Here is a 12,609-nt window from a genome sequence, read left to right as displayed (position 1 = left end):
TATGAAATGTCCCCATAAAACATGGAAACACAACATATGTGTGTGTGTGTGTGCGTGCCTGCATGGTCTTAAGTGATGGGAGGAGCTATTCAGCCCCAGATGTAGGACGTGTCTATATAAAGAGCGATGCCTCTGAAGCTGAAAGTCGTTAAGGCGTTAACAAAGTGACACAATGAAGCTGCTTTCAAGAATACTGATAGTGACCTGTTTTTCTGTGGCGTTAACAAGTAAGTAAACATTTCAATATTATTTATTCGTATTTATTGTATTATGCAATATTAACTGCTTCCAACAGCCACAGCTTCATGTGCTTGTATATGGTTTTTCCCAGGTGTTATAATTTAATGATGTTTACCAGTGATTATGTTTAGTGCAGGGTTCTTTTTAACTGCATTGAGAAAAATACTGGATGTCAGGAAAAGTATACTATAATAGTTAATTATTTCAGTTATTCCTAAACCCTACGGGTAGATTTAATGCTGCATGACATGTCCTGATCTCCTTGACCCCTTTATATTCATTAAAAGTTCACTAACAATGTGCCAAACGAGAATGTCTGGGAATTTTCCAAGATTAGTCATAACGTGTGTAAGCTAATCAGACCAAATTTGAAATAATACATTGTATAACTTTAAAAAAATACAACATAGTTTGAGCATTACTGTAATGTCTTTGATGCTTATATTGGAATGAATTTGACTGTTGTAGCACCAGCCGTTTTTGAGTTTCAGTGATCATTGTAGCACTGCATTCAGATTTTGAGTTATGCTAGCCTGTGCTCTAAGAGCAAACCCCTCCTTTATGCAGTAAAGCCTAAAGTGTGGTCACATGTACAGCTGACCATCACATGCACAGGATTTGGGGTAACACTGCGTAAAGTGTGCTAAATGCTTGATCCGGTCACATGCCCCACCTCTCACTGGCTCAACCAATTCTAGACTTTAAAGTTTGTGGCTTTCATAGTCAAATGAGAGTTATAGGACTTCCAGTGCCTTTACTCTCAAATAATTTTAGTTTTCTCTAAATAATCTTATTTCAATTTCCCTCTTCTACTCTAAATAAGGCCAAGTTGACAGAAGCAACTCTAAATCTAGATTCAGTCAATATCAAACATGGAATACAAAACAGTTCCCAATGTGGAAAGATGGAGACCCACACTACAAAAACAGCTGGACAGGTAATAAAATGCAATAAAAAAAAAAATTATGTTGCATGTTTACATGTTACAGTAATATTTTCAACTGTAGTTTTAGTGTACTTTTTTCAGTAGCATTCTGCTCAAAGTCATAGGTTTGATTCAAAAGGAGTGCATGATCTGATAAAAATGTTTATCTTGAATAGAATGGAATTTTTTGTGTTCACTTTTAAAAATGAAGGAACTTCGGAAACTTTCCATTGCACAAAAGACTCTTTAGTCAAAAAGGTTTTTAGAGATTTAAAATTTTCTTCGCACTAATAAAAAATTATTTTTTTATGAACCAATCACTGAAAGGAATCACTTGGGGAATTCCAAAATTATGGTTCTACACTCTTAAAACTAAAGGTTCTTTTCCACCAATGGTTCCATGAAGAACCTTTAACATCCATAAAACCTTCAAAAGCTTCTGTATTTGTGGAAGAAGGTTCTTTAAATTATTGAAATGTTCTTCACGCTTCACTTAGGTTCTTTTAAAAACTGTTCACTGAAAGGTCCTTTGAGAAACCCAAAATAGTTCTTCTATTGCATCTCTGTGAAAACCCCCGTTCGGTACCCTTTATTTCAGTGTAGATAAAAGCATCAGTACATTAAAAAAGCATAAATGTACTGTATTTCATTTCTACAGGTGGACAACTGAAGTTTGATGTGGGAAATGATGCACCCACCTTGACCGGTGCCAAAATCACTTTCACCATTGACATTGTGTTCCCTCACAACCAAAAGCTCTTGCCAGATGGACGAGTTGTATGGGCAAAAAACTGCACAATCAATGGTATGTTCCTGTTATCTTCATCTCATTCTATTTACAAAGATTAAAATGTATACCACCTGTCAAAAGTTTTTGAACAGTAAGATTTTTAAGTTTTTTGTGTCGCATAATCCTTCAGAAATCATTCTTTATTATCAGAAATAATTTATTATTATTATTATTATTATCAATATTTAAAACAGCTGAGTACATTTTTTCAGGATTCTCTGATGAATACAAAGACCCAAAGATCAGCATTTACCTAAAATAAAAAGCTTTCATAAAAGGGAAGAAATTAATTATAGAAATTAATACTTTTATTTAGCAAAGATTCTTTAAGTTAAAAAGTGATGACAAATACATTTGTAATGTTCCAAAAGATTTCTATTTCAGATCAGTGCTGTTCTTCTTAACTTTCTAGTTGTCAAAGAAAGCTGGAAAAAAATCTACTCAGCTGTTTTCAACATAATAATTATAAATGTTTTTTTGAGCAGCAAATCGGAATATTAGAATGATTTCTGAAGGATCATGTGACTGGTGTAATGATGCTAAAAATTCAGCTTTAAAATCACAGGAATAAATGAGATTTGAAAATATATTCAAACTGAAAAGTTTTATTTTTACTGTTTTTTCTGTACTTTTGGTCAAATAAATGCAGGCTTGGTGAGCAGAAGAGACTTCTTTAAAAAAATATTTAAAATCTTACTGCTCAAAAACCTTGTACTGCTAGTGTACATTCTGCTGCCGGCACTATGATCAACAAGTCTAGCTGTATTAATCTTAAAAGTGGCAATTTTCTAATTTAGGCACACAGTTCCATGAGGGTGAGCCTGTCTATACCAAGGAGAACTCTGCAGATGAATGGAACGCTGTGTTCCCTAACGCCCCTCTGCTTTCTAAACAAGGAGACAAGCAACCTCCTTATGTGTTTGTATGGAAAACCTGGGGTAAGGAAAGAAGCACTTACTGTACTGTGATGTGCAGTCATCTAACCATCCTGACAATCCTCTGTTGCATTTGACAGGAAAATACTGGCAGGTGTGCGACGGCCCTTCCTCATCACTGACCATCGGCACTGATGACGTTCCTCTTGGCTCTTACGTGATGGATGTTGTCATTTATCACTATAGGCAAAAAGACAAATTCATCCCTATTGGATATGCATCCACACAGTTCAGTATCACTGGTAAGCATAACTCAGTGTTTATCTTTTAATAACCAGTGTTGTTCTATGGTTTAAGTAATGCATTATATCTAATCCTTGTTTTTCTAGACCAGATTCCCTTTGCAGTTTCCCTGACGCAGGTGAATGACAAAGATGAAGGTGATCAGAAATTCATCCAGAACAGAGCTGTGGCTTTCAGCATCACCCTTCACGACCCCAGCCAATACCTGAGCAAATCAGACGTGATTTTTAACTGGAACTTCGGGGATGGCAGTGGCACTGTAATCTCCAGGGAACTCACCGTCACACATACTTACATTGCAGCTGGTACTTTCAAGCCACAAGTTGTCGTACAAGCAGCTATCCCGGATTCATCTTGTGCAACTCCACCCAATCTTCCGACTGGTACCCGTCCCACCACCAACACCCTCACTTCTGAGAGCCTCATCCGCCCTACCGAAGACATCACTACAGGTGCATGGTTTGACTGGTTAGTTACAGTTGTAAAAATAGTACAAACTTTACATTATCCATCTTATTTTTCAACACGGAAGTAAGCCGTTTTCTGTAAATGTGCAGGACTTCCAGTTCATTAGCCGCTGTAGGGAAATAACAGTAAGAATAATAAAGTGCAGTAAACAGTAAAACTGCACTACAAACTAGTATGTTCATAATTAAGATAAGCTATTTTTAGCTGTACAAAACAGCTTGTTTTGCCACTTGATACTGCAAATTGGTGAGTATTACCATATTATTTTAATGTATTATCTGGTTTGTACAAACAGTTTTACCATTTACTACACGTCATTATTCTTCTGGTTATTTATCTGTAGCTGCTAATGAACCGGAAGTCTTGCCCATAGGTTTACTTCCGTGCTGAAGAATAAGGTGGATAGGAAAAATAAGGTGGACTTCCACAATTAAAAGTAGTTTTATTTTTATTTATTTATTAATTACTTTTTTGTCCATAAAAAAAACTATTTCAGGAGCAAGGGGTGTAATGTCCTATTTACATAACTTAAAATAGGTCTGAGCTTAGCCTGACGTTATGAATTAGTATAGTAAACTAGTCCTCAGCACAACAGCTCGCGTTTTACAGCAAGTTATGTTCACTAACAACTTAGAGTCATGTATACCCAAAATATACTTTACATTTACAATAAACATTACTAATATCATTTAGTATTAGTAACTGACTTTTCACGCCATCAGTCAAATCCTTCGTCCAGTCGTCGACTGCGATTGAATCACGTCGATTAGCCAATGAATATTTTAATTTAAAACATTAGCTAAAAGTTTGCATCAAAAATTTGCTCTAACAACATTCGCTTGTTTATGAAACAGAGAACGTGACATAAAAAACAATCTATGCTTTTTCCAGACATAGTAAAAGTCAGAGTACTTATTATTTACTTAATGATTCAACAGATCAAGCTACCAGTAAGTCTTCAGCTCCCATTCAGAAATCCACACCTGCATCTACAATGAAAACTATTCCACCCGCACCTACAAATGGAGATCCAACAAGATCCAGCCTCGAGAAGGCCTTTGATCTTAGATCTGCAGCTGAGATGTCTGAAACTTTGCATCCTGCGACAAAGACAAGACTGAAGGCAACTGGTGAGTTGCAGTTAGAAATATTTTACATTTCATTTAATATAATTCATATAAATTATATTATGTATATAAATGTACATACTAATGTTAAAAATGTATAATAAAAAATTATATATTAATATAAATTTAAACACAAATTTCCAAAACAGCTGCTGACATGGAGGCGAAAGTGAAGGGAGACCACATTGAAAACCAGGCCCATGTATCAATAATAAAGCGTCAGGCTCCAAACAAGAATGGCTGCGTGATCTACCGCTATGGATCCTTCTCAACCAATATTGAGATTATTGGTGAGATTGCTCCCTTGATCAGTATTCCGTTTTTATAGTTGATGTCAAAAGTTCTGCACATCATACAAAATGCATGTTATTTTTTATTTAGTACTGACCTGAGTAAGATATTTCACTTTTGAACAGAATGAAGATGTGTACATTTTTCTTATTTTGCCTAAATATAATTTCATTTAGTACTACCACTTGTACAGCTGTACAGCCGCTTTGTCACAATTGTGTATTGTTAAAAGCGGTATATAAATAATGGTGACTTGACTTGACTATCCTTCAGAAGCTACAGAAAATATGTACATGTTTCCCAAAAGACAAAATAAGTTAAATTTACCCTGATCTTCAAATTCAAAAGTTTTCATCCCCAGCTTTTAAAGCATTGTGTTTCTTTCTGGAGCATCAGTGAGCGTTTGAACCTTCTGTAATAGTTGCATATGAGTCCCTCAGTTGTCCTCAGTGTGAAAAGATGGATTTCAAAATCATGCAGTCATTGCTGGAAAGGGTTCAAATACACCAAAATACTGAAAAACCAAAGAATTTGTGGGACCTGAAGGATTTTTCTGAAGAACAGCATGCAGTTTAACTGTTCAAGACAAACAAGGGACTCATGAACAACTATCACTAAACAGGTAATAACACAGTATTAAGAATCTTTTGAACAAGGTCATTTTAATAAATTCAGCTATTATTTTCTCTTGTGGACTATATGTAAACATCTTCTATATGAAATATCTTATTCAGGTCAGTACTAAATAAAAACAACATTCATTTTGTATAATCCCTCCTGTTTTGGTAAAATAATTAACATTTTGCAGATTCTGCAAGGTGTATCTAAACGTTTGACTTCAACTGTATATGTTGTATATTGAGGAGTAATGTAATTACTGTAATGTAATGTAGTGTTTGTGTTCTCAGAGGGCATTGAGAGTGTCCAAATTGTCCAGGTGGCTGTAGCTGATGATTTTCTCCTAACTGAGATGGAACAGAATGCTGTTGATTTCACCGTTTCCTGCCAAGGAAGGTGAGATCTGGCAAAACACGTAGATGGAAACACAAAATCCAGGCTGATGGAGAATTCACGACCTTACCTCCTCTTTCTAGCCTCCCCACTGAAGTGTGCACTGTAGTGTCGGATGCAGACTGCCATGTGCCAGTTACGACCATCTGCAGTGCTGTGAGCCCCACCTCAGATTGCCAGCTCATCCTTCGACACTTCTTCAACGACTCTGGGATCTTCTGTGTCAATGTGTCCATGATGAATGACGACAGTCTGGCTGTCGCAAATGCCAGGGTTAATATTAACATAGGTGAGTTAATTTATTTACTTTTGAAACATAGGTGCTCTGAAAATATAGCAGTGCTGCTTATTCATTCAGTCTTTATTTAGCAGGTTCCAGGTTGACATCTGCAGGTGCCGCTGCTCTCTTATTGGGCATCCTGACTGTCGTATCAGTAGTTGGTGCTGTGGCTTTTGCATATAAGTAAGTCACTCCAACACAGTATAATATAATTATGCACTGATTTATTCATCTAGGATGAATTATTCATGAACTATTATAAATATTTCAACCTGCTCCTCTAGATTTTCTAAAGCTTAATCAGTAAGCAAATTAGTGTGAACATTAACTGGTAAAACTGGTTGGAGAACACTAACTGGCCTCGTTTTTCAACCTTTTTAGGCGTCTTAAAGGGTATCAAAGGCTGACCGAAGATCCTGCTGCATGCCAGTCCAAAGACGCTGGCGTGAGCTCAATGCCAGTGCTCTTCTGGAGCCTAATGAACCAGAAGACGGCAGATCAGAAAAAAGGAGTGGTGTGAATTTTGCTTAAGACAAAAAAAGTAATGTTACATTAGCACCATTTTGAATAGCGTAAAAACATTTAATTATTTTTTACCATTTAATTTTTTTAATCTGTAATATTTGAATTGGGATTTTATATTCTTTTATATACATCTGACCCCAAATCATTTTTCTACAAAGGCGTGTTTTTCATTACATTTTGTACTTTAAATTCAAATCTAAAGAGATTTTGGCCAATAAGCATTTTTTAAAGCAACTGAATAAAATGTCACAAAAGCTGCTATTACTTTCTGGCCTTTCCTCTTGATTAAAAAAAATTCAATTTAATTAAGGCTTTTTACTACAAGACCTTTTGATACCATGACCTGCTTTCCTTCATTCATGCAAGCATTCCACTGCTGTAACTCATTAGCACCTCCCTAAAACCTAGTATGGCCTTAATACCAACTTCTGAGTGACTACTAATCTACTTTTCCTTCACCCAAAGTGGTTGGAAGCAAAACCTGTCAAAGGCCATCAGCTGACCCTGTGGAAACCCTGTGGTTAGTAAGCAGATTACTTCTCTTGAATGCCTGGAATGTCTTAAAATGACAGTTTATGTTAACATCCACACGAAAGATTTTTAAAGAACTGCACACAGACAGCTTTTTAACATCACCATCAATTTATTCAGTCAAAATTTGGCAAGCAAATTCCACAAATAATAATCATACTGGCCATAACAATACAACAGATCAAGAATGTGTCTCTAACATTTAGGAGTAGACTTTACACTTGATACCTCATGTATATCGTGTGTAAATTACCGGTCTACTGTTTTTCATTTTAGTCATTTAGTGAGCATTTTAATACTCCTCGCCTTCTTCTTCACCTTCACCCTCGATGGAGTCGACACCGACTTCCTCGTAATCTTTCTCCAGGGCTGCCATGTCCTCTCTGGCCTCTGAGAACTCGCCCTCCTCCATACCCTCACCCACATACCAGTGCACGAAGGCACGCTTGGCGTACATCAGATCGAACTTATGATCGAGACGAGCCCAGGCCTCAGCAATAGCTGTGGTGTTGCTCAGCATGCACACGGCCCTCTGTACCTTAGCCAGATCACCACCTGGAACCACAGTGGGAGGCTGGTAGTTAATGCCAACCTTGAAACCAGTGGGACACCAGTCCACAAACTGGATGGTGCGCTTGGTCTTGATGGTGGCAATTGCGGCGTTCACATCTTTGGGCACCACGTCACCACGGTACAAGAGACAGCAAGCCATGTACTTGCCGTGACGTGGGTCACATTTCACCATCTGGTTGGCTGGCTCGAAGCAAGCGTTAGTGATTTCAGCCACAGAGAGTTGCTCATGGTAAGCCTTCTCTGCGGAGATCACTGGGGCATAGGTAGCCAATGGGAAGTGGATACGAGGATAGGGCACCAAGTTGGTCTGGAACTCAGTGAGATCGACATTGAGGGCACCATCAAACCTGAGGGAGGCTGTGATGGAGGACACGATCTGGCTGATCAGCCTGTTGAGGTTAGTGTAAGTAGGACGCTCAATGTCGAGGTTCCTACGGCAAATATCGTAAATGGCCTCATTGTCTACCATGAAGGCACAGTCGGAGTGCTCTAGGGTGGTGTGGGTGGTCAGGATAGAGTTGTAAGGCTCTACCACAGCGGTGGAGACCTGAGGAGCGGGGTAGATGGAGAACTCCAGCTTGGACTTCTTGCCATAGTCCACAGACAGACGCTCCATCAGCAGAGAGGTGAAGCCAGAACCGGTGCCACCACCAAAGCTGTGGAACACCAGGAAACCCTGGAGACCTGTGCACTGGTCAGCCTGAAGAGAAACCGTTTGGTTATTAACCCAATATAATATATCATTCATTTTGTTTGTTTGTTCATTTGCAACCACCTACCAGTTTGCGAATCCTGTCCAGCACCAGGTCAATGATTTCCTTTCCAATAGTGTAGTGACCACGGGCGTAGTTATTGGCAGCATCTTCCTTTCCAGTGATGAGCTGCTCAGGATGGAACAGCTGACGGTATGTCCCAGTGCGCACCTCATCTATCAAACAGGTCAATGTTTAGCAAATGGAGCATTTTGACATACAAAAAAATGACAAAATCACTAAAATTAGGTCCCATCCTCTTACCAATGACAGTGGGCTCCAGGTCTACAAACACAGCCCTGGGGACGTGCTTTCCAGCTCCGGTCTCACTGAAGAAGGTGTTGAAGGAGTCATCACCTCCTCCAATGGTTTTGTCGCTGGGCATCTGCCCATCCGGCTGAATGCCGTGCTCAAGACAATAGAGTTCCCAGCAGGCATTGCCGATCTGGACTCCAGCCTGACCAACGTGGATAGAGATGCACTCACGCTGTGGAAAGGAATGGGAAAATTAAATCAAAACCTTTTAATTAGGTTGTTGGCTCTCAAGACATACACAAAGGCGTCTTTGGCACCATCATTCTGTTGACATTTGCATTTGTTTATTTTGGGTACAACCAAAACGCATGATTGACATTGCATCTGAAATGTACCATAAACGTCTAAACGTCTTTCTTTGGAAATGCACTGTAAACACCTGCTACGTGAAATTTATCTTAAGGACAGACATGCAAGAAGTAAACTGGAATGATAAAGACTTAGTAGGTTACCAAAAAAGAAGAACAAAGAAAGCAGTCAGTTCTCTTTATTCAACGGGAATGAAGCAGCAGAATGGGAACAAGGCAGATGCCCCACCCACATAGAACAGGCTTGCCAGACCTTGTCTCACTAGCCATTGAAAGAGAACAATAAAAATGTTGACAGAAATCAACCTTTTCCCCTTTATGACATATTAAAGGTCTACAAAAGAGTATGGATTTCAATAAAGGAACAGGATTTATTTCAAGACGGTTTTTAGAAGCAGAAATTGAATTTTCTTAAGGGCTCTAACCACTATTTGAAGGGAATCCAGAAGGTCGCTTGATGAATATGGGTTTTTTAAATGATTTATTTTTTTTTTTACATCTGAAATATTCAGTTGCACTGTTACATTTATAAAGACAGCGTGATTAAAAAAGACAGGTCCCAGAAATTGAATAAAAACAACCTCGGCAAAATAATAAAATACATGAAATCATTTAATGTAAAATCTCAAAGGAGATAATAACAGCTGTGGAACAGAACAGGAATAGAAATCCAGTCATCTGCTGCACAGGCTAGATATGAGCTTCTGCAGACAGCTGCAGTCCCCACCCAGTTTACTCCTCATGCGGATGGGAGGAGGGGTGGATGCAAATTTCAAGAAAATTCTCTGTCAATCTCTGATGACAAAGAGCTTGTGGCAAAAAAAAAAAAAATACATATATATATATATATACAATGATTCCATTTGGGCATTTTTGTTAATATAGTAAATCACAGTTATTAACATATCATACATAGTGATTTTAAGTGTGCTACAATTTAAAAATTAAAAATCTATAATATATATGTATATTGTGTATATAATAACTGAAATAGAGATAATGCATACTATTGTGGCTACAATTTCAATGCATATGTCAGAAAAATTATTTCAACATGTAAGGTGGTTTTGGAGATGCACCATCAAAACAGGTGTACTGCTAGATGTCATTTGCATGAAATGTCTCAGCATGTAATAATGCGCATCATCAAAACTGATGTTCATATTTAGGAAAGCATTTGACAAACAACGCGTAATTTCGAACATATTCTGAAGGCACCGTTATGGATGGATGAATGAATGAATGGATTGATGGATGCATGAATGTAATCCTGTAGGCGTTTCCAAAGGCATGTAAAAACTAAACGCATGTGCGATAAATAATATTTTTAAGTGTGGCATCCTTTGCATTACGATACTTTAAAATATATATATTGTCGCGGCGTCAAGTCGTTTCAATGTCGCAAGCTTTGCCTCCATTTTAAGCCAAGGGCGCGCAGTGAATGACAAAGAAAAGCCGCTCGAGCTGCTTTGAAAAAACACCAGACAAGGATTAAACGACATGCACATTTATAGCCTAAAACCTTTGGAACGTCGTTATTTGAAAGAAAAAGAAAAAAAATTATATTACTCACCATTGTTCTGGAGGGGATGGAGCGATGAGGCGAATATCAGCAGGCAGGAAATTTCTTTATTGTTGGGAGTATACTGAGAGTACACTGTCCAAGATTGAGGCAGTCAGTTGAGGATGAAGAGGAGGAGCTAGAAAGAGCGTGACGTCGAAACGAGGAAGGGAGATTAAAACGCAGCCGGTAGTGACCGATATAAATCAGTGCAATGCCCATCTGATATTTCCTTACTGACATTTGCCGTTGTGGTAGTCATCCCAGATTGTGGTGGAGATTGAAAGCTGTTATCATCCTTTAGGTTTGTGCACGTCTGCTTTATTCACACAGGGAATCAATCCACACAATATGGGAACATTTCCTTTAATCACCAAAACAAAAGAGAATGTTCTTCTTTTTTATATAGTTCACCCAAAAATTAAAATTACTTATGTGTAACTCACCCTCAAGACGTCCTAGGTGTATATGACTTTCTTCTTTCAGAAGAATGGAGTCGGAGTTATATATATTTTTAAAAAATGTCCTGGCTTTACAATGGCAGTGAATGGGTGTTGAGATTTTGAAGTCCAATACAGTGCATCCATCCATCACAAAAAGTACTCCACACGGCTCTGGGGGTTAAGGTCCTCCTGAAGCATATCGATGTGTTTTTGTAAGAAAAAAATCTAGATTTGTATATATAAATGTTCATGTGGCATTCCAGCGGATGACGGACGTAAGATCTGGTGAGAATATGCTAGTCTCGCATATTTGTTTACAGGAGCAAAGGAAGCAATGTTTCCTTTATTTAGCAAAGGAAAACCAGTCTCTTCTCAGCCTTTATCAAAATCCTATGACATTTTGCTTTATAAATCCTCATTTTGTACTTCTAATTTGTGTTTTGTTTTTCTCCCTTCTCTCACTGGAGCTTACGGTATGCCAACGTCCTACATCATCCGCTGAAACTCTCTTGTGTGCGCGAGTACGATAGAGATTACGGTTTATAAAGTTTTAAATATGTGACCCTGGACCACAAAACTAGTCGTAAGTAGTACAGGTATATTTGAAGCAATAGCCAACAATACACTGTATAGGTCAAAATTATCGATTTTTCTTTTATGCCAAAAATCATTAGGATGTTAAGTAAAGATCCTACCATAAAGTTGACTTTAAAGTTGATTTTCTCAATATTTAGATTTTTTTTGCACCCTCAGATTCCAGATTTTAAAAAAAAAGACTGTATCCTGACCAAATATCAGGTCCTTTCCTAACAAACCATAAATGAATGGAAAGCTTATTTATTCAGCTTTTAAAAGATGTACAAATCTCAATTTCAAAACATTGACCATTATGACTGGTTTTGTGGTCCAGGGTCACATATGGATATTTTTCTTACAAAAACGCATTGATTTGCTTCAGAAAGCCTTTATTAACTCCTCGGAGCTGTGTGGACTACTTTTTTTTTTTTTTATATAATAGATGGACGCACTTTATTAGACTTCTATTGGACTACTGAATAGTAAGTAACACCCATTCACTCCCATTATAAAGCTTGGAAGAGCCAAGACATTTTATAATATGACTCTGATTGTTTTTGTCTAAAAGAAGAAAGCCATATACACCTAGGATGGCTTAAGTGTGAGTAAATCATGTGGTAATTTTCATTTTTTGGGTAATCTATCCCTTTAAGCCTTATGTACACAACGGAATTAAGGCTGCTCTGTGCTAGACTAAATTATGCATGCTCTAAAC

At 37.8% G+C, this 12,609-nt stretch overlaps 2 protein-coding genes across 3 annotated transcripts; one reads left to right on the top strand and one right to left on the bottom strand.

The window, feature by feature from the left end:
- The first annotated feature begins 143 nt into the window (after nucleotides 1–143).
- pmelb (premelanosome protein b) lies at nucleotides 144–7,063 on the top strand. 2 transcript variants are annotated; one of them, XM_051096640.1, is made up of 12 exons: nucleotides 167–227; nucleotides 1,064–1,177; nucleotides 1,824–1,970; nucleotides 2,753–2,893; nucleotides 2,971–3,132; nucleotides 3,220–3,585; nucleotides 4,540–4,731; nucleotides 4,878–5,018; nucleotides 5,928–6,033; nucleotides 6,114–6,319; nucleotides 6,403–6,493; nucleotides 6,692–7,063. In XM_051096640.1, the coding sequence occupies exons 1-12, from the start codon at nucleotides 173–175 to the stop codon at nucleotides 6,828–6,830; spliced, it is 1,860 nt and encodes a 619-aa protein (XP_050952597.1). In that variant the 5' UTR covers nucleotides 167–172; the 3' UTR covers nucleotides 6,831–7,063. The 2 variants fall into 2 exon arrangements, with proteins under 2 accessions (XP_050952598.1, XP_050952597.1); XM_051096641.1 differs by lacking the exon at nucleotides 1,064–1,177 and having other exon boundaries at nucleotides 144–227; nucleotides 6,400–6,493.
- A 524-nt stretch (nucleotides 7,064–7,587) lies between these two features.
- On the bottom strand, nucleotides 7,588–11,047 carry tuba1c (tubulin, alpha 1c). Its single transcript, XM_051096642.1, has 4 exons — nucleotides 10,888–11,047; nucleotides 8,956–9,178; nucleotides 8,719–8,867; nucleotides 7,588–8,639 (listed from the first exon to the last, which is right to left on the bottom strand). Exons 1-4 carry the CDS (start codon nucleotides 10,888–10,890, stop codon nucleotides 7,659–7,661), a joined length of 1,356 nt encoding a protein of 451 aa, XP_050952599.1. The 5' UTR covers nucleotides 10,891–11,047; the 3' UTR covers nucleotides 7,588–7,658.
- Between the last annotated feature and the right edge of the window lie 1,562 nt (nucleotides 11,048–12,609).

The sequence above is a fragment of the Labeo rohita genome, chromosome 23, assembly GCF_022985175.1.
Source record: "Labeo rohita strain BAU-BD-2019 chromosome 23, IGBB_LRoh.1.0, whole genome shotgun sequence".
In the NCBI taxonomy this organism is placed as follows: Eukaryota; Metazoa; Chordata; class Actinopteri; order Cypriniformes; family Cyprinidae; genus Labeo; species Labeo rohita.
The sequence above is the reverse complement of the archived record's forward strand: the minus strand, read 5'-3'. Positions and strand labels throughout refer to the sequence as shown.

What these genes read in the sequence shown, in the direction of transcription:
- pmelb (XM_051096640.1), top strand. Translation starts at nt 173, where the DNA reads ATGAAGCTGCTTTCAAGAATACTGATAGTGACCTGTTTTTCTGTGGCG. An exon ending in AAAAAACTGCACAATCAATG is followed by an intron (nt 1,971 to 2,752) that starts GTATGTTCCTGT and finishes TTTCTAATTTAG; the next exon opens with GCACACAGTTCCATGAGGGT. An exon ending in CACACAGTTCAGTATCACTG is followed by an intron (nt 3,133 to 3,219) that starts GTAAGCATAACT and finishes TTGTTTTTCTAG; the next exon opens with ACCAGATTCCCTTTGCAGTT.
- tuba1c (XM_051096642.1), bottom strand. An exon ending in CCTGGAGCCCACTGTCATTG is followed by an intron (nt 8,868 to 8,955) that starts GTAAGAGGATGG and finishes CCTGTTTGATAG; the next exon opens with ATGAGGTGCGCACTGGGACA. An exon ending in TGGACAGGATTCGCAAACTG is followed by an intron (nt 8,640 to 8,718) that starts GTAGGTGGTTGC and finishes GTTTCTCTTCAG; the next exon opens with GCTGACCAGTGCACAGGTCT.